Source organism: Chrysemys picta, chromosome 20, assembly GCF_011386835.1.
Source record: "Chrysemys picta bellii isolate R12L10 chromosome 20, ASM1138683v2, whole genome shotgun sequence".
In the NCBI taxonomy this organism is placed as follows: Eukaryota; Metazoa; Chordata; order Testudines; family Emydidae; genus Chrysemys; species Chrysemys picta.
In genome coordinates, this window is record NC_088810.1 from 23,303,525 (window position 1) to 23,328,247 (window position 24,723).

The following is a 24,723-nucleotide window of genomic DNA, read 5'->3' on the forward strand; positions in this document are numbered from 1 at the left end:
AGTTAGAACTTGGGCTTTCAAATCCCATAGGTAGCTCTGAAAATTCTCACCCACAATTTTTAATTGAGGGTTTAGGAAGAAAATCCCTAAGTTTACACCATAAATGACAAATTAATTGTTCTTGTTCCTTGTGAAGCAGTTGGTAAGTGACACTCATTGCAACAGGATATTGGATTTGATGGGCCACACATCTGTTCCAGCATGCCAATTGCTACATTCTAAGGTGCAGAGGTGATTATAGGTGAAACTCCTCATCTCATCTAAATTAGTGTACCTCCAGTGAAGTCAGTGGGAAGCGCAGATTTGTATTAGGGGAGGAAGTGATGTTTAGTGTTTTGTTTTTATATTAAAAAAGCCAAACACTTTCCTTTATCCATCAGCAAGTACTAATGACATCAGGGCCGGTTCCAGGCACCAGCCCACCAAGCATGTGCTTGAGGCGGCGCCTGGAGGGGGGCGGTGCGGCGGGGCACTCGGGCCTGAGAGCGGGGCCGCGACTGGGCTCGCCCCCTCCCCGCGGCACTCCGGACTCTGGGGAGAGCGGAGCCGCAGCGGGCTCGCTGCCCTCCCCCTGGCACTCAGGCCGGTCGGGGAGAGCGGAGAGCCGCGTTGGGCTCACCACCCGCCCCTCAGCACTCTAGCCGCCGGGGAGGGCGGAGAGGCCCGGCTGGGATCGCCGCGCTCCTCCCGGCGCTCTGGCCACTGGGAGTTCTCCGCCCTCCCCCTGGTGCTCTGGCTGCCGGGGAGAGCAGACAGCCCCGGCCGGGCTCTCCACCTTCCTCCTGGCACTCTGGCCACTGGGGAGAGTGGAGAGCCCCGGCCGGGCTCTCCGCCCTGCTCCCAGCGCTCCGGCTGGTCGGGGATTGCGGGCCCGAGCCAGGCTCGGCGCCCTCCCCTGCCGTGCTGCGGGGGGCCAGGCGGTGGGTGGCTTTTTTGCCTAGGGCGGCAAAGTTTCAAGGATATAAACTCTTGTGCTTCAGGGTATCATCCAATAATGTAGGTTAGAGCTAATTGATGGGGGATAGTGACCCTGTACCTCTGTTCTCCTGGGTTACTTGAACTCCCAGTAAAGCCTCTGGTACTGACCGCTGATAGAGAGAGGTCTGATCATCTATAGAAATGTCTCTGTTCTTCCGTTCCAGAGAGGAGTCCATAGGTATGGTGTGACATTGAAGAGTAGAGCTGTATTGCCCTTAAATAAAACCTGTGCACAGATGGATATATCTCCCCTCACCAGTTAAATATTATGACATGTTCTTGGTCTGCATAATTTTTTCCTTTTGTGTCATCCAATCAAAAATTTGATTATTGGAAAATATTCATCTTCTGGGAGCTGAAGGGCACAAAAATGTTGACGACATGTGTAGATGAAAATGTAGTTTTTAATTTGAAGTTCCTGCAATATCATGCCATGATAGACCCTGGGGATGTTATATATATGGAGTGTAGTGAGCAACAGCAACCTCAAAAGCCATTAGATTCTTGTACTACATTAAGTTGTGGAGTTAAAGTTGAGAAGAGCTTTCTAGTGAACAGCCAAATCTTCAAAGCGCTCAAGAAGCAAAGGCTGCCTGTCTCCAAAGATACTCTGCCATTCAAGGGGTCGGGTCTAGACTTAACCATGCATTAACCAAGCAATTTGCTGGCCAATTTTCTTTTCCTTCTGAAAACCTGGTCCCTTCTCCTGCAAACAGTCACACTGATGCTTACCATGAAACCAAAGGAAAAATGTACATTCTTTAAGTGACAATATGTATAAATCATTTCAGAAAAAGACACTTTGCTTAACCAGGTAATGAAAGGAGGACCTCTTTGCAGAGGGCTTGCATAATCCTATGGACCTCTACAAGGGCCAGATTCACTCCATGGCTTTCAAAGTTGCAACTTGAGATGTTCCCAGTACAGCAAGCTCCACTGAGATGAATTTTTGACCAAGTAGGGAGAAACAAGGAGAACCATAAGACTGATATGATGATGCAGCACAGTTTTTAATGCGAATGAAATTTGCAGTACAAAATTACAGAAAGAAACAATACAGAGCAGAAGCTTTCTAAGGTCCTTGTTTTACACCAGTTGGTGGGAAATAAAACACAGCATAATAGAGGCAGAGGACTAGGCAGGTTCTCCATTACATATCTGCCGTAGCATAATTCAAAGTGAGATGCTTACGATACATATCGGTGGAAAGGATAGAACATGTAGGGCCTATTCTACTTTATTTCATGGATATTCCTGTTGGGATTAACACGGCCCACAGTATCCACCGCGATACCTACGGCCATATCCCCCGTAACCGCATAATCCCCCATAACCACCTAATCCCCCATAACCGTAACCTCCCCCGTAACCACACAGTCCCCCATAACCTCCTCCGTAACCACACAATCCCCCATATCTACCTAATCCCCCATAACCATAACCTCCCCCGTAACCACACAGTCCCCCATAACCACCCAATCCGCCATAACCGTAAAGGCCCCCATAACCACCGAATCCCCCTAAACCATACAATCCTCCATAATGGCCTCCATAGCCGTTCAATCCCCCCAAACCGAATGAGCCCCCGTAGCCAGCTCCGACCACAGGTGCTCCAACGGCTCCCACTTCACTCTGCTGAGGGAAATTGCTGAGAATTGGTCCTGGGATGGTTACAACAACCGGTGATGGTCTGATAACCACTTCAGAGTCAGGGCACTGCCTAACGCACGGCTCATTGCAGCTGCCAGAAACTGGACTGGGACGGGCCACCCCACATTCTGGATAGGACAGGCTGGAGCAAGACATCTTTCTGTGATGGAGATAAACCTGAAACACACAACAGGGAACAGATTCAAGAGAAGGTACAAGTGTCAATGGAAGAAAGGCTTCAAAGCTCAGTTACTATTGTGGTGAGATCTACAAGGGCCCCGAGAGAGAGGAGAAGGAGTGGACTTAGTCCCTATCTTCATGGTTATTATTTGTTCCTATTTCCGCTTTCTACGCGTCTTCTTCTCTCCCACTAAACTTCCCTCCCAGCCAGCCCCTTTGAAGTCCTCTCCATGATTGTGTCTGAAAAGCACCAACCGGAATCAGTGTAATTATGTCTATTATGGACAGCTGGGATTCTGTGTTCCATTTTAGACATTTCTCAATGAGAACATGGCTCGGATAATGGTAATCGAATTCTTCTCCTTTTGGATATTGGGAGTGGCTCTTTGGTTTTCCAAACCTAGTAAATCACCAATACTTGCTGAGAAATGAACAGAAACATTTCTTTTCTCCAAACAAATCACTAAAGGCAAGATCCTTGGCTGAGGTACATTGGCTCAGGTCCATTGACTACCATCGAGTAACACTAAATTTAACCATCTAAGGAGAAGAATCTTCAATGGGTATTTCTGCTCATAAGAATGTAGGAATTGCTACACTGGATTACACCAGTTGTCAGCTAAATCCATTCTTCTGTCTGCAACAGTGATGAATAATAGCTTCTTCAGAATAAAGTAAAGACCACTGAATTGGCCCGTTATGGAGTAAACTGGGAAAGTTTCTTCCTAATCTACCGAAAAGAGAAATGACTAAAGGATTTTATAAGGTCACTTAAAAGATTTAAATGCCCTAATTCAATTTCCAATTAATAGAAAATATATTTCCCAGTTCCATATTTTGCCTCTAAAATCCCCCCTTTAGCTTAACATCGTGAATCCACCAGCCCTTGCAACAGAAATTGTGCACAATATAGCTATGGAAAATCACCCTCATCCCTGATAAAAGTCACTGAGAGTATGTGCAAGATTCAGTCTTCAATGGAAATGGAAGATACTAGGATATCTCTATGGTAAGAAAGAGAAGGAGTCAAAATGGACTTACCGTGTTCACTGAGGAGATGAAGTGCAGAGAAGTGTTTAGAAGAGCCCTGAGATGTGAGCACTTTTATACAGTTTGTAGGACTGCCTGAAGGATCTGAGATGCCTTTTATGGAGGAGGTCCTAATTAGTTACAGAACAAACTTGACTGCCTTGCTAAATCCTCCTTTTGATGGAGCTGTTTTCCTCAGGGTTTGGGATTGTTGGGCTAATCTCAGCCTGAAAGGGTGTGACATTGTTGCATTCTTCAGCTTTCTTTCATCTAAAAATTGTACAAGCCAACTGCAATCCTCGTGTCATTCCACTGACTGACATTGTGTTGCCATGAGAATGCATGTCAAGGTGATTCAGAGCTGTGTCAGTAGTACAACTGTCTGTCATGAACAGGAATCTGGTTTGGTCCTTTCCATTTATGCTGGTCGTGGTTAGGGCAGTGCATTTTGTACCCGGTAGGAAGGAGGGAGGCATTTTTGTGTATTAGGTCAGATCCAGTCCCCTTTGTAATCAATGGGATTCATACCATTGCCTTCAGTGTGTTTCTTCTCAGGACCTTATATCTGAAATTCCCCCTTTGGCAGGGGGATAGCACGATGCCTTTGGACATTTTGAGTCCAACTTGAAACGTTCAAACTAGCATTCAGCAGGGACTGTAATGGAGCATGGGCCTTTGTGATGGCCCTCTGCCAAGGGGAGAATTTCTCCTTACAGGGATTCAAAATAAACCTAAAATTGGACCTCCACTTGTGGCACCAATTCTAAACAATTATCAAAAGAAGATTAAAAAAAATAGAATGAGCCTCTTTAAGAGTTACTTTCAGGGTTAGTGACAGATTTGGAAGCCATGATTGCTAAGTGTCCAGTAGGGTTCAAGAGATTGAGGTTAGTGTTAGCCATGAGTAGTCCCAACTATTGGGGGCTTTTTCTGATTTTGTCAATCATGTCCTGTTTGACCTTGACCTTAACATACCTCCGGTCACCTCTGTGTAAAACAGGTATAATTATAATTTGAAAGCACTTCACAAACATTTTATATGGCCAAAGAGACGTACTGTATTATTATAGTAGTAATAACTTTTTTACTGCAATTAGATGGTCCAATATTCACTTTAAAAATGCATGTCAATGTGTCAGAGGAGGAGGGAGCTCAGAATCATGAACCGAGTACTGGAATGACATCATGACCTTGACATGCATTTCTAAAGTGAATATTGGAACGTCTAATTGCAATAAAAAGTTATTAACTATAATAATACTGTGCGTAACTTTGGCTGTATAAAGTGTTTGTGAAGAGCTTTCCAATTATAATTATACCTGTTTTACACAGAGGTGAAGGGAGACATGTTAAGTTCAAGGTCAGACAGGGCATGACTGACAAAATCAGAAAAAGCTCGCAATAGTTGGGACTTCTCATGCCAAACACTAACCTCAGTCTCTTGAATCCTACTGGACACTTACCAATCATGGCTTCCAAATCTGTCACTAACCCTGAAAGAAACTCTTAAAGAGGCTCATTCTATTTTTTTAAATCTTCTTTTGATAATTGTTTAGAATTGGTGCCACAAGTGGAGGTCCAATTTTAGGTTTATTTTGAATCCCTGTAAGGAGAAATTCTCCCCTTGGCAGAGGGCCATCACAAACGCCCATGCTCCACTACAGTCCCTGCTGAGTCCTAGTTTGAACATTTCAAGTTGGACTCAAAATGTCCATAGGCATGGTACTATCCCCCTGCCAAAGGGGAAATTTCAGATATAAGGTCCTGAGAAGAAACACACTGAAGGCAATGGTATGAATCCCATTGATTACAAAGGGGACTGGATCTGACCCAATGTACAAAAATGCCTCCCTCTTACCTACCGGGTACAAAATGCACTGCCCAATGCCCCTAACAATGACCAGCATAAATGGAAAGGACCAAACCAGATTCCTGTTCATGACAGACAGTTGTACTACTGACACAGCTCGGAATCACCTTGACATGCATTCGCATGGCAGCACCAAGTCAGTCAGTGGAATGACACGAGGATTGCAGTTGGCTTGTACAATTTTTAGATGAAAGAAAGCTGAAGAATGCAACAATGTCACACCCTTTCAGGCTGAGATTAGCCCAACAATCCCAAACCCTGAGGAAAACAGCTCCATCAAAAGGAGGATTTAGCAAGGCAGTCAAGTTTATTTGGTAACTAATTAGGACCTCCTCCATAAAAGGCATCTCAGATCCTTCAGGCAGTCCTACAAACTGTATAAAAGTGCTCACATCTCAGGGCTCTTCTAAACACTTCTCTGCACTTCATCTCCTCAGTGAACACGGTAAGTCCATTTTGACTTCATCTCTTTCTTACCATAGAGATATCCTAATAGCTTCCATTTCCATTGAAGACTGAATCTTGCATATACTCTCAGTGACTTTTATCAGGGATGAGGGTGATTTTCCATAAGTATATTGTGCAATTATTCAGTTGCAAGGGCTGGTGGATTCATGATGTTAAGCTAAAGGGGGGATTGTAGAGGCAACATATGGAACTGCGAAATATATTTTCTATTAATTGGAAATTGAATTAGGACATTTAAATCTTTTAAGTGTCCTTATAAAATCCTTTAGTCATTTCTCTTTTCGGTAGATTAGGAAGAAATGTTCCCAGTTTATTACATAACAGGGCAATACATTGGTCTTCTACTTTATTCTGAGGAAGCTATTATTCATCACTGTTGCAGACATGGAGAGGACTTCAAAGGGGCCAGTTGGGAGGGAAGTTTAGTGGGAGAGGAGAAGAGGCATAGAAAGCGGAAATAGGAACAAATAATAACCATGAACATAGGGACTGCGTCTACTCCTCCTCCTCTCTCTCGGGGCCCTTGTAGATCTCACCACAATAGTAACTGAGCTTTGAAGCCTTTCTTCCACTGACACTTGTACCTTCTCTTGAATCTGTTCCCTCTTGTGTGTTTCAGGTTTATCTCCATCACAGAAAGATGTCTTGCTCCAGCCTGTCCTATCCAGAATGCGGGGTGGCCCGTCCCAGTCCAGTTTCTGGCAGTTGCAATGAGCCATGCGTTAGGCAGTGCCCTGACTCTGAAGTGGTCATCAGACCATCACCGGTTGTCGTGACCCTCCCAGGACCAATTCTCAGCACTTTCCCGCAGCAGAGTGGCGTGGGAGCCGTAGGAGCACCTGTGGTCGGAGCTGGCTATGGGGGCTCATTTGGTTTGGGGGGACTGTATGGCTCTGGAGGCCATTATGGAGGATTGTATGGTTTAGGGGGATTGGGTGGTTATGGGAGCCATTACGGTTTTGGGGGATTGGGTGGTTATGGGGGATTGTGTGGTTACGGGGGAGGTTACGGTTATGGGGGATTAGGTAGATATGGGGGATTGTGTGGTTACGGGGGAGGTTATGGGGGACTGTGTGGTTACGGGGGAGGTTACGGTTATGGGGGATTAGGTGGTTATGGGGGATTATGCGGTTACGGGGGATATGGCCGTAGGTATCGCGGTGGATACTGTGGGCCATGTTAATCCCAACAGGAATATCCATGAAATGAAGTAGAATACGCCCTACATGTTCTATCCTTTCCACCGATCTGTATCATAAGCATCTCACTTTGAATTATGCTACGGCAGATATCTAATGGAGCACCTGCCTAGTCCTCTGACTCTATTATGCTGTGTTTTATTTCCTACCAACTGGGGTAAAACAAGGAACTTAAAAAGGTTCTGCTCTGAATTGTTTCTTCCTGTAACTTTGTACTGCAAATTTCATTCACATTAAAAACTATGCTGCATCATCATATCAATCTTATAGTTCTCCTTGTTTCTCCATATTGTCACTTAAAGAATGTACATTTTTCTTTGGTTTCATGGTAAGCATCGGTGTGACTGTTTGCAGGAGAAGGGCCCAGGTTTTCAGAAGGAAAAGAAAATTGGCCAGCAAATTGCTCGGTTAATGCATGGTTAAGTCTAGACCCGACCCCTTGAATGGCAGAGTATCTTTGGAGACAGGCTACCTTTGCATCTAGAGCTCTTTGAAGGTTTGGCTGTTCACTAGAAAGATCTTCTCAACTTTAAGTCCACAAGTAACCTCACTTTTCTATAGAGCTTCCTTTCCCCAGGATTCGGGTTTTTCAGCAGAGATTATGGATAAAGACAAAGACTGGGAAAACTTTGTTGACATGGCCATTTGATATGGGTGCTTTATCTGGAGGCATTTGGCCAAACCAATCCCCATTTCCATCCCTAGCACTACTCTATGGGCTAAGGATGAATCCCTCCCCTTTGAGATACTCGAGGATGATAGCAATTTAAAGCTGCAGCATTGAAGTCCTGAACGGCTGAGGAAGAAACCTTTACTATAAGCAGTTAGCCTTTCACTGGCAATTCATAAGCTTCATTGAGAACAAATGCCCTAATATTGCCAGTCTTCCTCTTTGGTCAAATAATACGGAAGCCTTTCATGATATGCAAAGATAACGAATTGAGGAGAAATTAAAACCAGAAGACCAATAGTATAATGTATTATATATTTGAATTTGAAATAAAGGAGAGTTGAAATTTTCAAAAGAAAAGAAAAGAAAAGAAAAGAAAAGAAAAGAAAAGAAAAGAAAAGAAAAGAAAAGAAAAGAAAAGGCTATATATCCATGGTTTCACGAAGGCCATATCCTATCACCAGCTCCAAAGTAATGTATTTCTCAAATTGTCTTCTTTATTGCAGCTGTAGAGTTTGACAAACAAGTCCGGTGTGCCACCATTTTAAATTACTTGTTTCCCCTCGGTCAGTCTCAAATAAGGCAAAACACAATTGAGGTAATGTAGAGACCTAAAGAGGGAGTGAGAGAGAGTGTAGACCAACATAACTCCATCATCTTCAGTTTGAAGGAAGGCACTCTACCCAACATAGGTTAGAGAAAACCTTGTGTGGAGTGTATCTTTCTGTGCATACACTGCACCTCCACCCCCAACTGTGTGAGTGAAATCAGACTTACCAAGTATCAGAGGGGTAGCCGTGTTAGTCTGAATCTGTAAAAAGACTTACCAAGACTTACCAGACTTACCATGTTCACCAAGACGAATAACGCTAGATAAGTGATCTGAAAAGTTCTAAGTTGCAGGTGCTTTCATATGATTTAGAAAGGACGTGAGATGACCTTTTCTTCTGATGAGGACCTTATTAGCTACGAAACCAATCTTGTTGCATGCATAACAACTTCAATGGATGTAAATGTTTTCCTCATTGTTTGTGATTATTAGTGTAAAGCTATCATTAATGAAATTTTAATACAAAAATTATGAGGCTGTATATCATGGCCTGAGTAGGGAGGGACATGAGAGACCTTGCTGTGACTTTTTTGAGGTGACTCAAGCACTCAGCGTCTAACACAAAGAGAACACCCTCAATATTATCATAATAAAACACTTTGCGCTTATAAAAGCGTAATGAGTGTTTTTGCAATGCCTTGAAATTCAAAGTTTACTTTCATTGGTCACTGTGCCTTTTCCGTCCTCTACTATTTGCTGTGTGTTGCAAGCTGACTTCCGTTGCAGAAAGATGTCTTGCTCTAGAAACCCATGATGGGTTGTACCATATGGGGTGACAGGCCCCCAGTCAGCTGCTACACGCTGCAATGAGCCATGGATTAGGCCGTACCAAGACTGCAGAATGTTTATCTACCCACCACTGGCTGCTGTGACTAACTTGGGACCAATTGTCAGCTCTTTTCCTCAGGAGTGAGGAGTTTTAAGATGAATGAGAGGTCCAGAGTGTAATGTGCATGTCCTACCATATGGAGTTAAGAACAAACTAATCGTCAAAAACACGGAGGAAAAAATACAGCAATTGAAGGGGTTACACAAAGTTTGTTTCATAACTAATTAGACTTACAGAAACAAAGGGCCTGTGTAGTCCTCTAGGCTATCTCCGAAACTGTATAAAACACTCATGACTCAGAAGTCTTCAAACCACTTTTTTAACTTATTCTCTTCCATGAATTGGGTAAGTCCTATTCGACTCACTCTCTCTTTAATCTTTGAGATGATGTGTTAGCATGTAAGTGATAGTTTTAATTTAGGACTGAATCTTGCACATTCACTCCGTGATTCTTAACAGCGTTAAAGGTTTTGTTTGATTCTTTTTCAATATCTTTTACTCCATTATAAAGTTGCAGAAATTTTTTTCTTCGGTTTAGAAGCTAAGGCTTGAATTTTCAGAGTAAGACATGCATTTGTAACACTAGATCTTATTGATTTCAGTTAGAACTTGGGCTTTCAAATCCCATAGGTAGCTCTGAAAATTCTCACTCCCAATTTTTAATTGAGGGTTTAGGAAGAAATTCCCTAAGTTTACACCATAAACGACAAATTAATTGCTCTTTGTTCCTTGTAAAGCAGTTGGTAAGTGACATTCATTGCAACAGGATATTGGATTTGATGGGCCACACATCTGTTTCAGCATTCCAATTGCTACATTCTAAGGTGCAGAGGTGATTATAGGTGAAACTCCTCATCTCATCTAACTTGTGAAGTCAGTGGGAAGCGCAGATTTGTATTAGCGGAGGAAGTGATGTTTAGTGTTTTGTTTTTATATTAAAAGAGCCAAACACTTTCCTTTATCCATCAGCAAGTACTAATGACATCAGGGCCGGTTCCAGGCACCAGCCCACCAAGCATGTGCTTGAGGCGGCGCCTGGAGGGGGGCGGTGCGGCGGGGCACTCGGGCCTGAGAGCGGGGCCGCGACTGGGCTCGCCCCCTCCCCGCGGCACTCCGGACTCTGGGGAGAGCGGAGCCGCAGCGGGCTCGCTGCCCTCCCCCTGGCACTCAGGCCGGTCGGGGAGAGCGGAGAGCCGCGGTGGGCTCGCCACCCTCCCCCCAGCACTCTAGCCGCCGGGGAGGGCGGAGAGGCCCTGCTGGGATCGCAGCACTCCTCCCGGCGCTCTGGCCACCGGGCGTTCTCCGCCATCCCCATGGTGCTCTGGCCGCCGGGGAGAGCAGAGAGCCCCGGCCGGGCTCTCCGCCCTGCTCCTGGCACTCTGGCCACTGGGGAGAGTGGAGAGCCCCGGCCGGGCTCTCCGCCCTGCTCCCAGCGCTCCGGCTGGTCGGGGATTGCGGGCCCGAGCCAGGCTCGGCGCCCTCCCCTGCCGTGCTGCGGGGGGCCAGGCGGTGGGTGGCTTTTTTGCCTAGGGCGGCAAAGTTTCAAGGATATAAACTCTTGTGCTTCAGGGTATCATCCAATAATGTAGGTTAGAGCTAATTGATGGGGGATAGTGACCCTGTACCTCTGTTCTCCTGGGTTACTTGAACTCCCAGTAAAGCCTCTGGTACTGACCGCTGATAGAGAGAGGTCTGATCATCTATAGAAATGTCTCTGTTCTTCTGTTCCAGAGAGGAGTCCATAGGTATGGTGTGACATTGAAGAGTAGAGCTGTATTGCCCTTAAATAAAACCTGTGCACAGATGGATATATCTCCCCTCACCAGTTAAATATTATGACATGTTCTTGGTCTGCATAATTTTTTCCTTTTGTGTCATCCAATCAAAAATTTGATTATTGGAAAATATTCATCTTCTGGGAGCTGAAGGGCACAAAAATGTTGACGACATGTGTAGATGAAAATGTAATTTTTAATTTGAAGTTCCTGCAATATCATGCCATGAAAGACCCTGGGGATGTTATATATATGGAGTGTAGTGAGCAACAGCAACCTCAAAAGCCATTAGATTCTTGTACTACATTAACTTGTGGATTTAAAGTTGAGACGAGCTTTCTAGTAAACAGCCAAATCTTCAAAGCGCTCAAGAAGCAAAGGCTGCCTGTTTCCAAAGATACTCTGCCATTCAAGGGGTCGGGTCTAGACTTAACCATGCATTAACCAAGCAATTTGCTGGTCAATTTTCTTTTCCTTCTGAAAACCTGGTCCCTTCTCCTGCAAACAGTCACACCGATGCTTACCATGAAACCAAAGGAAAAATGTACATTCTTTAAGTGACAATATGTATAAATCATTTCAGAAAAAGACACTTTGCTTAACCAGGTAAGGAAAGGAGGAACTCTTTGCAGAGGGCTTGCATAATCCTATGGACCTCTACAAGGGCCAGATTCACTCCATGGCTTTCAAAGTTGCAACTTGAGATGTTCCCAGTACAGCAAGCTCCACAGAGATGAATTTTTGACCAAGTAGGGAGAAACAAGGAGAACCATAAGACTGATATGATGATGCAGCACAGTTTTTAATGCGAATGAAATTTGCAGTACAAAATTACAGAAAGAAACAATACAGAGCAGAACCTTTCTAAGGTCCTTGTTTTACACCAGTTGGTGGGAAATAAAACACAGCATAATAGAGGCAGAGGACTAGGCAGGTTCTCCATTACATATCTGCCGTAGCATAATTCAAAGTGAGATGCTTACGATACATATCGGTGGAAAGGATAGAACATGTAGGGCCTATTCTACTTTATTTCATGGATTTCCTGTTGGGATTAACATGGCCCACAGTATCCACCGCGATACCTACGGCCATATCCCCCGTAACCGCATAATCCCCCATAACCACCTAATCCCCCATAACCGTAACCTCCCCCGTAACCACACAGTCCCCCATAACCTCCTCCGTAACCACACAATCCCCCATATCTACCTAATCCACCATAACCATAACCTCCCCCGTAACCACACAGTCCCCCATAACCACCCAATCCTCCATAACCGTAAAGGCCCCCATAACCACCGAATCCCCCTAAACCATACAATCCTCCATAATGGCCTCCATAGCCGTTCAATCCCCCCAAACCGAATGAGCCCCCGTAGCCAGCTCCGACCACAGGTGCTCCAACGGCTCCCACGCCACTCTGCTGCGGGAAAGTGCTGAGAATTGGTCCTGGGAGGGTCACGACAACCGGTGATGGTCTGATAACCACTTCAGAGTCAGGGCACTGCCTAACGCACGGCTCATTGCAGCTGCCAGAAACTGGACTGGGACGGGCCACCCCACATTCTGGATAGGACAGGCTGGAGCAAGACATCTTTCTGTGATGGAGATAAACCTGAAACACACAACAGGGAACAGATTCAAGAGAAGGTACAAGTGTCAATGGAAGAAAGGCTTCAAAGCTCAGTTACTATTGTGGTGAGATCTACAAGGGCCCCGAGAGAGAGGAGAAGGAGTGGACTTAGTCCCTATCTTCATGGTTATTATTTGTTCCTATTTCCGCTTTCTACGCCTCTTCTCCTCTCCCACTAAACTTCCCTCTCAGCCAGCCCCTTTGAAGTCCTCTCCATGATTGTGTCTGAAAAGCACCAACCGGAATCAGTGTAATTATGTCTATTATGGACAGCTGGGATTCTGTGTTCCATTTTAGACATTTCTCAATGAGAACATGGCTCGGATAATGGTAATCGAATTCTTCTCCTTTTGGATATTGGGTGTGGCTCTTTGGCTTTCCAAACCTGGTAAATCACCAATACTTGCTGAGAAATGAACAGAAACATTTCTTTTCTCCAAACAAATCACTAAAGGCAAGATCCTTGGCTGAGGTACATTGGCTCAGGTCCATTGACTACCATCGAGCGACACTAAATTTAATCATCTAAGGAGAAGAATCTTCAATGGATATTTCTGCTCATAAGAATGTAGGAATTGCTACAGTGGATTACACCAGTTGTCAGCTAAATCCATTCTTCTGTCTGCAACAGTGATGAATAATAGCTTCTTCAGAATAAAGTAAAGACCACTGAATTGGCCCGTTATGGAGTAAACTGGGAAAGTTTCTTCCTAATCTACCGAAAAGAGAAATGACTAAAGGATTTTATAAGGTCACTTAAAAGATTTAAATGCCCTAATTCAATTTCCAATTAATAGAAAATATATTTCCCAGTTCCATATTTTGCCTCTAAAATCCCCCCTTTAGCTTAACATCATGAATCCACCAGCCCTTGGAACTGAAATTGTGCACAATATAGTTATGGAAAATCACCCTCATCCCTTATAAAAGTCACTGAGAGTATGTGCAAGATTCAGTCTTCAATGGAAATGGACGCTATTAGGATATCTCTATGGTAAGAAAGAGATGAAGTCAAAATGGACTTACCGTGTTCACTGAGGAGATGAAGTGCAGAGAAGTGTTTAGAAGAGCCCTGAGATGTGAGCACTTTTATACAGTTTGTAGGACTGCCTGAAGGATCTGAGATGCCTTTTATGGAGGCGGTCCCTATTAGTTACCAAACAAACTTTACTGCCTTGCTAAATCCTCCTTTTGATGGAGCTGTTTTCCTCAGGGTTTGGGATTGTTGGGCTAATCTCAGCCTGAAAGGGTGTGACATTGTTGCATTCTTCAGCTTTCTTTCATCTAAAAATTGTACAAGCCAACTGCAATCCTCGTGTCATTCCACTGACTGACATTGTGTTGCCATGAGAATGCATGTCAAGGTGATTCAGAGCTGTGTCAGTAGTACAACTGTCTGTCATGAACAGGAATCTGGTTTGGTCCTTTCCATTTATGCTGGTCGTTGTTAGGGCAGTGCATTTTGTACCCGGTAGGAAGGAGGGAGGCATTTTTGTGTATTAGGTCAGATCCAGTCCCCTTTGTAATCAATGGGATTCATACCATTGCCTTCAGTGTGTTTCTTCTCAGGACCTTATATCTGAAATTCCCCCTTTGGCAGGGGGATAGCACGATGCCTTTGGACATTTTGAGTCCAACTTGAAACGTTCAAACTAGCATTCAGCAGGGACTGTAATGGAGTATGGGCCTTTGTGATGGCCCTCTGCCAAGGGGAGAATTTCTCCTTACAGGGATTCAAAATAAACCTAAAATTGGACCTCCACTTGTGGCACCAATTCTAAACAATTATCAAAAGAAGATTAAAAAAAATAGAATGAGCCTCTTTAAGAGTTACTTTCAGGGTTAGTGACAGATTTGGAAGCCATGATTGCTAAGTGTCCAGTAGGGTTCAAGAGATTGAGGTTAGTGTTAGCCATGAGTAGTCCCAACTATTGGGGGCTTTTTATGATTTTGTCAATCATGTCCTGTCTGACCTTGACCTTAACATACCTCCGTTCACCTCTGTGTAAAACAGGTATAATTATAATTTGAAAGCACTTCACAAACATTTTATATGGCCAAAGAGACGTACTGTATTATTATAGTAGTAATAACTTTTTTACTGCAATTAGATGGTCCAATATTCACTTTAAAAATGCATGTCAATGTGTCAGAGGGGGAGGGAGCTCAGAATCATGAACCGAGTACTGGAATGACATCATGACCTTGACATGCATTTCTAAAGTGACTATTGGAACGTCTAATTGCAATAAAAAGTTATTAACTATAATAATACTGTACTTAACTTTGGCTGTATAAAGTGTTTGTGAAGAGCTTTCCAATTATAATTATACCTGTTTTACACAGAGGTGAAGGGAGACATGTTAAGTTCAAGGTCAGACAGGGCATGACTGACAAAATCAGAAAAAGCTCGCAATAGTTGGGACTTCTCATGCCAAACACTAACCTCAGTCTCTTGAATCCTACTGGACACTTACCAATCATGGCTTCCAAATCTGTCACTAACCCTGAAAGAAACTCTTAAAGAGGCTCATTCTATTTTTTTAAATCTTCTTTTGATAATTGTTTAGAATTGGTGCCACAAGTGGAGGTCCAATTTTAGGTTTATTTTAAATCCCTGTAAGGAGAAATTCTCCCCTTGGCAGAGGGCCATCACAAACGCCCATGCTCCACTACAGTCCCTGCTGAGTCCTAGTTTGAACATTTCAAGTTGGACTCAAAATGTCCATAGGCATGGTACTATCCCCCTGCCAAAGGGGAAATTTCAGATATAAGGTCCTGAGAAGAAACACACTGAAGGCAATGGTATGAATCCCATTGATTACAAAGGGGACTGGATCTGACCCAATGTACAAAAATGCCTCCCTCTTACCTACCGGGTACAAAGTGCACTGCCCAATGCCCCTAACAATGACCAGCATAAATGGAAAGGACCAAACCAGATTCCTGTTCATGACAGACAGTTGTACTACTGACACAGCTCGGAATCACCTTGACATGCATTCGCATGGCAGCACCAAGTCAGTCAGTGGAATGACACGAGGATTGCAGTTGGCTTGTACAATTTTCAGATGAAAGAAAGCTGAAGAATGCAACAATGTCACACCCTTTCAGGCTGAGATTAGCCCAACAATCCCAAACCCTGAGGAAAACAGCTCCATCAAAAGGAGGATTTAGCAAGGCAGTCAAGTTTATTTGGTAACTAATTAGGACCTCCTCCATAAAAGGCATCTCAGATCCTTCAGGCAGTCCTACAAACTGTATAAAAGTGCTCACATCTCAGGGCTCTTCTAAACACTTCTCTGCACTTCATCTCCTCAGTGAACACGGTAAGTCCATTTTGACTTCATCTCTTTCTTACCATAGAGATATCCTAATAGCTTCCATTTCCATTGAAGACTGAATCTTGCATATACTCTCAGTGACTTTTATCAGGGATGAGGGTGATTTTCCATAAGTATATTGTGCACTTATTCAGTTGCAAGGGCTGGTGGATTCATGATGTTAAGCTAAAGGGGGGATTGTAGAGGCAACATATGGAACTGCGAAATATATTTTCTATTAATTGGAAATTGAATTAGGACATTTAAATCTTTTAAGTGTCCTTATAAAATCCTTTAGTCATTTCTCTTTTCGGTAGATTAGGAAGAAATGTTCCCAGTTTATTACATAACAGGGCAATACATTGGTCTTCTACTTTATTCTGAGGAAGCTATTATTCATCACTGTTGCAGACATGGAGAGGACTTCAAAGGGGCCAGTTGGGAGGGAAGTTTAGTGGGAGAGGAGAAGAGGCATAGAAAGCGGAAATAGGAACAAATAATAACCATGAACATAGGGACTGCGTCTACTCCTCCTCCTCTCTCTCGGGGCCCTTGTAGATCTCACCACAATAGTAACTGAGCTTTGAAGCCTTTCTTCCACTGACACTTGTACCTTCTCTTGAATCTGTTCCCTGTTGTGTGTTTCAGGTTTATCTCCATCACAGAAAGATGTCTTGCTCCAGCCTGTCCTATCCAGAATGCGGGGTGGCCCGTCCCAGTCCAGTTTCTGGCAGTTGCAATGAGCCATGCGTTAGGCAGTGCCCTGACTCTGAAGTGGTCATCAGACCATCACCGGTTGTCGTGACCCTCCCAGGACCAATTCTCAGCACTTTCCCGCAGCAGAGTGGCGTGGGAGCCATAGGAGCACCTGTGGTCGGAGCTGGCTATGGGGGCTCATTTGGTTTGGGGGGACTGTATGGCTCTGGAGGCCATTATGGAGGATTGTATGGTTTAGGGGGATTGGGTGGTTATGGGAGCCATTACGGTTTTGGGGGATTGGGTGGTTATGGGGGATTGTGTGGTTACGGGGGAGGTTACGGTTATGGGGGATTAGGTAGATATGGGGGATTGTGTGGTTACGGGGGAGGTTATGGGGGACTGTGTGGTTACGGGGGAGGTTACGGTTATGGGGGATTAGGTGGTTATGGGGGATTATGCGGTTACGGGGGATATGGCCGTAGGTATCGCGGTGGATACTGTGGGCCATGTTAATCCCAACAGGAATATCCATGAAATAAAGTAGAATAGGCCCTACATGTTCTATCCTTTCCACCGATATGTATCATAAGCATCTCACTTTGAATTATGCTACGGCAGATATGTAATGGAGCACCTGCCTAGTCCTCTGCCTCTATTATGCTGTGTTTTATTTCCTACCAACTGGGGTAAAACAAGGAACTTAGAAAGGTTCTGCTCTGTATTGTTTCTTCCTGTAACTTTGTACTGCAAATTTCATTCGCATTAAAAACTATACTGCATCATCATATCAGTCTTATGGTTCTCCTTGTTTCTCCATATTGTCACTTAAAGAATGTACATTTTTCTTTGGTTTCATGGTAAGCATCGGTGTGACTGTTTGCAGGAGAAGGGCCCAGGTTTTCAGAAGGAAAAGAAAATTGGCCAGCAAATTGCTCGGTTAATGCATGGTTAAGTCTAGACCCGACCCCTTGAATGGCCGAGTATCTTTGGGGACAGGCTGCCTTTGCTTCTAGAGCTCTTTGAAGGTTTGGCTGTTCACTAGAAAGATCTTCTCAACTTTAAGTCCACAAGTAACCTCACTTTTCTATAGAGCTTCCTTTCCCCAGGATTCGGGTTTTTCAGCAGAGATTATGGATAAAGACAAAGACTGGGAAAACTTTGTTGACATGTCCATTTGATATGGGTGCTTTATCTGGAGGCATTTGGCCAAACCAATCCCCATTTCCATCCCTAGCACTACTCTATGGGCTAAGGATGAATCCCTCCCCTTTGAGATACTCGAGGATGATAGCAATTTAAAGCTGCAGCATTGAAGTCCTGAATGGCTGAGGAAGAAACCTTTACTCTGAGCAGTTAGCCTTTCACTGGCAATTCATAAGCTTCATTGAGAACAAATGCCCTAATATTGCCAGTCTTCCTCTTTGGTCAAATAATACGGAAGCCTTTCATGATATGCAAAGATAACGAATTGAGGAGAAATTAAAACCAGAAGACCAATAGTATAATGTATTATATATTTGAATTTGAAATAAAGGAGAGTTGAAATTTTCAAAAGAAAGGAAAAGAAAAGAAAAGAAAACAAAAGAAAAGGCTATATATCCATGGTTTCACGAAGGCCATATCCTATCACCAGCTCCAAAGTAATGTATTTCTCAAATTGTCTTCTTTATTACAGCTGTAGAGTTTGACAAACAAGTCCGGTGTGCCACCATTTTAAATTACTTGTTTCCCCTCGGTCAGTCTCAACTAAGGCAAAACACAATTGAGGTCATGTAGAGACCTAAAGAGAGAGCGAGAGTGTAGACCAACATAACTCCATCATCTTCAATTTGAAGGAAGGCACTCTACCCAACCTCGGTTAGAGAAAACCTTGTGTGGAGTGTATCTTTCTGTGCATACACTGCACCTCCACCCCCAACTGTGTGAGTGAAATCAGACTTACCAAGTTCACCAAGACGAATAACGCTAGATAAGTGATCTGAAAAGTTCTAAGTTGCAGGTGCTTTCATATGATTTAGAAAGGACGTGAGATGACCTTTTCTTCTGATGAGGACCTTATTAGCTACGAAACCAATCTTGTTGCATGCATAACAACTTCAATGGATGTAAATGTTTTCCTCATTGTTTGTGATTATTAGTGTAAAGCTATCATTAATGAAATTTTAATACAAAAATTATGAGGCTGTATATCATGGCCTGAGTAGGGAGGGACATGAGAGACCTTGCTGTGACTTTTTTGAGGTGACTCAAGCACTCAGCGTCTAACACAAAGAGAACACCCTCAATATTATCATAATAAAACACTTTGCACTTATAAAAGCGTAATGAGTGTTTTTGCAATGCCTTGAAATTCAAAGTTTACTTTCATTGGTCACTGTGCCTTTTCTGTCCTCTACTCATTGCTGTGTGTTGCAAGCTGTTCCGTTGCAGAAAGATGTCTTGGTCTAGAAACCCGTGACGGGTGGTACCATATGGGGTGACAGGCCCTCAGTCAGCTGCTACACGCTGCAATGAGCCATGGATTAGGCCGTACCAAGACAGCAGAATGTTTATCTACCCACCACTGGCTGCTGTGACTAACTTGGGACCAATTGTCAGCTCTTTTCCTCAGGAGTGAGGAGTTTTAAGATGAAAGAGAGGTCCAGAGTGTATTGTGCATGTCCTACCATATGAATTTAAGAACAAACTAATCGTCATAAACACGGAGGAAAAAATACATCAATTGAAGGGGTTACACAAAGTTTGTTTCATAACTAATTAGACTTACAGAAACAAAGGGCCTGTGTAGTCCTCTAGGCTATCTCCGAAACTGTATAAAACACTATGACTCAGAAGTCTTCAAACCAATTTTTTAACTTATTCTCTTCCATGAATTGGGTAAGTCCTATTCGACTCACTCTCTCTTTAATCTTTGAGATGATGTGTTAGCCTGTCAGTGATAGTTTTAATTTAGGATTGAATCTTGCACATTCACTCCATGATTCTTAACAGCGTTAAAGGTTTTGTTTGATTCTTTTTCAATATCTTTTACTCCATTATAAAGTTGCAGAAATTTTTTTCTTCGGTTTAGAAGCTAAGGCTTGAATTTTCAGAGTAAGACATGCATTTGTAACACTAGATCTTATTGATTTCAGTTAGAACTTGGGCTTTCAAATCCCATAGGTAGCTCTGAAAATTCTCACCCACAATTTTTAATTGAGGGTTTAGGAAGAAAATCCCTAAGTTTACACCATAAATGACAAATTAATTGTTCTTGTTCCTTGTGAAGCAGTTGGTAAGTGACACTCATTGCAACAGGATATTGGATTTGATGGGCCACACATCTGTTCCAGCATGCCAATTGCTACATTCTAAGGTGCAGAGGTGATTATAGGTGAAACTCCTCATCTCATCTAAATTAGTGTACCTCCAGTGAAGTCAGTGGGAAGCGCAGATTTGTATTAGGGGAGGAAGTGATGTTTAGTGTTTTGTTTTTATATTAAAAAAGCCAAACACTTTCCTTTATCCATCAGCAAGTACTAATGACATCAGGGCCGGTTCCAGGCACCAGCCCACCAAGCATGTGCTTGAGGCGGCGCCTGGAGGGGGGCGGTGCGGCGGGGCACTCGGGCCTGAGAGCGGGGCCGCGACTGGGCTCGCCCCCTCCCCGCGGCACTCCGGACTCTGGGGAGAGCGGAGCCGCAGCGGGCTCGCTGCCCTCCCCCTGGCACTCAGGCCGGTCGGGGAGAGCGCAGAGCCGCGGTGGGCTCGCCACCCTCCCCCCAGCACTCTAGCCGCCGGGGAGGGCGGAGAGGCCCGGCTGGGATCGCCGCGCTCCTCCCGGCGCTCTGGCCACTGGGAGTTCTCCGCCCTCCCCCTGGTGCTCTGGCCGCCGGGGAGAGCAGACAGCCCCGGCCGGGCTCTCCACCCTCCTCCTGGCACTCTGGCCACTGGGGAGAGTGGAGAGCCCCGGCCGGGCTCTCCGCCCTGCTCCCAGCGCTCCGGCTGGTCGGGGATTGCGGGCCCGAGCCAGGCTCGGCGCCCTCCCCTGCCGTGCTGCGGGGGGCCAGGCGGTGGGTGGCTTTTTTGCCTAGGGCGGCAAAGTTTCAAGGATATAAACTCTTGTGCTTCAGGGTATCATCCAATAATGTAGGTTAGAGCTAATTGATGGGGGATAGTGACCCTGTACCTCTGTTCTCCTGGGTTACTTGAACTCCCAGTAAAGCCTCTGGTACTGACCGCTGATAGAGAGAGGTCTGATCATCTATAGAAATGTCTCTGTTCTTCCGTTCCAGAGAGGAGTCCATAGGTATGGTGTGACATTGAAGAGTAGAGCTGTATTGCCCTTAAATAAAACCTGTGCACAGATGGATATATCTCCCCTCACCAGTTAAATATTATGACATGTTCTTGGTCTGCATAATTTTTTCCTTTTGTGTCATCCAATCAAAAATTTGATTATTGGAAAATATTCATCTTCTGGGAGCTGAAGGGCACAAAAATGTTGACGACATGTGTAGATGAAAATGTAGTTTTTAATTTGAAGTTCCTGCAATATCATGCCATGATAGACCCTGGGGATATGATATATATGGAGTGTAGTGAGCAACAGCAACCTCAAAAGCCATTAGATTCTTGTACTACATTAACTTGTGGATTTAAAATTGAGAAGAGCTTTCTAGTAAACAGCCAAATCTTCAAAGCGCTCAAGAAGCAAAGGCTGTCTGTTTCCAAAGATACTCTGCCATTCAAGGGGTCGGGTCTAGACTTAACCATGCATTAACCAAGCAATTTGCTGGTCAATTTTCTTTTCCTTCTGAAAACCTGGTCCCTTCTCCTGCAAACAGTCACACCGATGCTTACCATGAAACCAAAGGAAAAATGTACATTCTTTAAGTGACAATATGTATAAATCATTTCAGAAAAAGACACTTTGCTTAACCAGGTAAGGAAAGGAGGAACTCTTTGCAGAGGGCTTGCATAATCCTATGGACCTCTACAAGGGCCAGATTCACTCCATGGCTTTCAAAGTTGCAACTTGAGATGTTCCCAGTACAGCAAGCTCCACAGAGATGAATTTTTGACCAAGTAGGGAGAAACAAGGAGAACCATAAGACTGATATGATGATGCAGCACAGTTTTTAATGCGAATGAAATTTGCAGTACAAAATTACAGAAAGAAACAATACAGAGCAGAACCTTTCTAAGGTCCTTGTTTTACACCAGTTGGTGGGAAATAAAACACAGCATAATAGAGGCAGAGGACTAGGCAGGTTCTCCATTACATATCTGCCGTAGCATAATTCAAAGTGAGATGCTTACGATACATATCGGTGGAAAGGATAGAACATGTAGGGCCTATTCTACTTTATTTCATGGATTTCCTGTTGGGATTAACATGGCCCACAGTATCCACCGCGATACCTACGGCCATATCCCCCGTAACCGCATAATCCCCCATAACCACCTAATCCCCCATAACCGTAACCTCCCCCGTAACCACACAGTCCCCCATAACCTCCTCCGTAACCACACAATCCCCCATATCTACCTAATCCCCCATAACCATAACCTCCCCCGTAACCACACAGTCCCCCATAATCACCCAATCCTCCATAACCGTAAAGGCCCCCATAACCACCGAATCCCCCTAAACCATACAATCCTCCATAATGGCCTCCATAGCCGTTCAATCCCCCCAAACCGAATGAGCCCCCGTAGCCAGCTCCGACCACAGGTGCTCCAACGGCTCCCACGCCACTCTGCTGCGGGAAAGTGCTGAGAATTGGTCCTGGGAGGGTCACGACAACCGGTGATGGTCTGATAACCACTTCAGAGTCAGGGCACTGCCTAACACACGGCTCATTGCAGCTGCCAGAAACTGGACTGGGACGGGCCACCCCACATTCTGGATAGGACAGGCTGGAGCAAGACATCTTTCTGTGATGGAGATAAACCTGAAACACACAACAGGGAACAGATTCAAGAGAAGGTACAAGTGTCAGTGGAAGAAAGGCTTCAAAGCTCAGTTACTATTGTGGTGAGATCTACAAGGGCCCCGAGAGAGAGGAGAAGGAGTGGACTTAGTCCCTATCTTCATGGTTATTATTTGTTCCTATTTCCGCTTTCTACGCCTCTTCTCCTCTCCCACTAAACTTCCCTCCCAGCCAGCCCCTTTGAAGTCCTCTCCATGATTGTGTCTGAAAAGCACCAACCGGAATCAGTGTAATTATGTCTATTATGGACAGCTGGGATTCTGTGTTCCATTTTAGACATTTCTCAATGAGAAGATGGCTCGGATAATGGTAATCGAATTCTTCTCCTTTTGGATATTGGGTGTGGCTCTTTGGTTTTCCAAACCTGGTAAATCACCAATACTTGCTGAGAAATGAACAGAAACATTTCTTTTCTCCAAACAAATCACTAAAGGCAAGATCCTTGGCTGAGGTACATTGGCTCAGGTCCATTGACTACCATCGAGCGACACTAAATTTAACCATCTAAGGAGAAGAATCTTCAATGGGTATTTCTACAGTGGATTACACCAGTTGTCAGCTAAATCCATTCTTCTGTCTGCAACAGTGATGAATAAGAGCTTCTTCAGAATAAAGTAGAAGACCACTGAATTGGCCCGTTATGGAGTAAACTGGGAACGTTTCTTCCTAATCTACCGAAAAGAGAAATGACTAAAGGATTTTATAAGGTCACTTAAAAGATTTAAATGCCCTAATTCAATTTCCAATTAATAGAAAATATATTTCCCAGTTCCATATTTTGCCTCTAAAATCCCCCCTTTAGCTTAACATCATGAATCCACCAGCCCTTGGAACTGAAATTGTGCACAATATAGTTATGGAAAATCACCCTCATCCCTGATAAAAGTCACTGAGAGTATGTGCAAGATTCAGTCTTCAATGGAAATGGAAGATACTAGGATATCTCTATGGTAAGAAAGAGAAGGAGTCAAAATGGACTTACCGTGTTCACTGAGGAGATGAAGTGCAGAGAAGTGTTTAGAAGAGCCCTGAGATGTGAGCACTTTTATACAGTTTGTAGGACTGCCTGAAGGATCTGAGATGCCTTTTATGGAGGAGGTCCTAATTAGTTACCAAAATAAACTTGACTGCCTTGCTAAATCCTCCTTTTGATGGAGCTGTTTTCCTCAGGGTTTGGGATTATTGGGCTAATCTCAGCCTGAAAGGGTGTGACATTGTTGCATTCTTCAGCTTTCTTTCATCTAACAATTGTACAAGCCAACTGCAATCCTCGTGTCATTCCACTGACTGACTTGGTGCTGCCATGAGAATGCATGTCAAGGTGATTCAGAGCTGTGTCAGTAGTACAACTGTCTGTCATGAACAGGAATCTGGTTTGGTCCTTTCCATTTATGCTGAAATGGTTAGGGGCATTGAGCAGTGCATTTTGTACCCGGTAGGAAGGAGGGAGGCATTTTTGTACATCGGGTCAGATCCCGTTCCCTTTGTAATCAAAGGGATTCATTCCATTGCCTTCAGTGTGTTTCTTCTCAGGACCTTGTATCTGAAATTCCCCCTTTAACAGGGGGATAGTATGATGTCTATGGACATTTTGAGTCCAACTTGAAACGTTCAAACTAGGACTCAGCAGGGACTGTACTAGAGCATGGGCCTTTGTGATGGCCCTCTGCCAAGGGGAGAATTTCTCCTTACAGGGATTCAAAATTAACCTAAAATTGGACCTCCACTTGTGGCACCAATTGTAAACAATTATCAAAAGAAGATTAAAAAAAATAAAATGAGCCTCTTTAAGAGTTACTTTCAGGGTTAGTGACAGATTTGGAAGCCATGAT

The 24,723-nt window shown here is 44.1% G+C and overlaps 5 protein-coding genes across 5 annotated transcripts; 2 read left to right on the forward strand and 3 right to left on the reverse strand.

The window, feature by feature from the left end:
- Window positions 1-1,969: 1,969 nt before the first annotated feature.
- Window positions 1,970-3,889, reverse strand: LOC135976708 (claw keratin-like). The gene is made up of 2 exons (XM_065573835.1): window positions 3,850-3,889; window positions 1,970-2,805 (listed from the first exon to the last, which is right to left on the reverse strand). The coding sequence occupies exon 2, from the start codon at window positions 2,782-2,784 to the stop codon at window positions 2,242-2,244; it is 543 nt and encodes a 180-aa protein (XP_065429907.1). The 5' UTR covers window positions 2,785-2,805; window positions 3,850-3,889; the 3' UTR covers window positions 1,970-2,241.
- A 2,163-nt stretch (window positions 3,890-6,052) lies between these two features.
- Window positions 6,053-7,630, forward strand: LOC135976769 (claw keratin-like). The gene is made up of 2 exons (XM_065574120.1): window positions 6,053-6,152; window positions 6,795-7,630. Exon 2 carries the CDS (start codon window positions 6,816-6,818, stop codon window positions 7,356-7,358), a length of 543 nt encoding a protein of 180 aa, XP_065430192.1. The 5' UTR covers window positions 6,053-6,152; window positions 6,795-6,815; the 3' UTR covers window positions 7,359-7,630.
- Window positions 7,631-12,041: 4,411 nt separating this feature from the next.
- Window positions 12,042-13,985, reverse strand: LOC135976722 (claw keratin-like). Its single transcript, XM_065573880.1, has 2 exons — window positions 13,921-13,985; window positions 12,042-12,876 (listed from the first exon to the last, which is right to left on the reverse strand). The coding sequence occupies exon 2, from the start codon at window positions 12,853-12,855 to the stop codon at window positions 12,313-12,315; it is 543 nt and encodes a 180-aa protein (XP_065429952.1). The 5' UTR covers window positions 12,856-12,876; window positions 13,921-13,985; the 3' UTR covers window positions 12,042-12,312.
- Window positions 13,986-16,123: 2,138 nt separating this feature from the next.
- On the forward strand, window positions 16,124-17,503 carry LOC135976754 (claw keratin-like). The gene is made up of 2 exons (XM_065574065.1): window positions 16,124-16,223; window positions 16,866-17,503. The coding sequence occupies exon 2, from the start codon at window positions 16,887-16,889 to the stop codon at window positions 17,427-17,429; it is 543 nt and encodes a 180-aa protein (XP_065430137.1). The 5' UTR covers window positions 16,124-16,223; window positions 16,866-16,886; the 3' UTR covers window positions 17,430-17,503.
- Window positions 17,504-22,017: 4,514 nt separating this feature from the next.
- Window positions 22,018-23,913, reverse strand: LOC135976751 (claw keratin-like). The gene is made up of 2 exons (XM_065574059.1): window positions 23,874-23,913; window positions 22,018-22,852 (listed from the first exon to the last, which is right to left on the reverse strand). Exon 2 carries the CDS (start codon window positions 22,829-22,831, stop codon window positions 22,289-22,291), a length of 543 nt encoding a protein of 180 aa, XP_065430131.1. The 5' UTR covers window positions 22,832-22,852; window positions 23,874-23,913; the 3' UTR covers window positions 22,018-22,288.
- Between the last annotated feature and the right edge of the window lie 810 nt (window positions 23,914-24,723).

Coding starts and splice junctions, on each gene's coding strand:
- LOC135976708 (XM_065573835.1), bottom strand. CDS start 2,784: ATGTCTTGCTCCAGCCTGTCCTATCCAGAATGTGGGGTGGCCCGTCCC.
- LOC135976769 (XM_065574120.1), top strand. CDS start 6,816: ATGTCTTGCTCCAGCCTGTCCTATCCAGAATGCGGGGTGGCCCGTCCC.
- LOC135976722 (XM_065573880.1), bottom strand. CDS start 12,855: ATGTCTTGCTCCAGCCTGTCCTATCCAGAATGTGGGGTGGCCCGTCCC.
- LOC135976754 (XM_065574065.1), top strand. CDS start 16,887: ATGTCTTGCTCCAGCCTGTCCTATCCAGAATGCGGGGTGGCCCGTCCC.
- LOC135976751 (XM_065574059.1), bottom strand. CDS start 22,831: ATGTCTTGCTCCAGCCTGTCCTATCCAGAATGTGGGGTGGCCCGTCCC.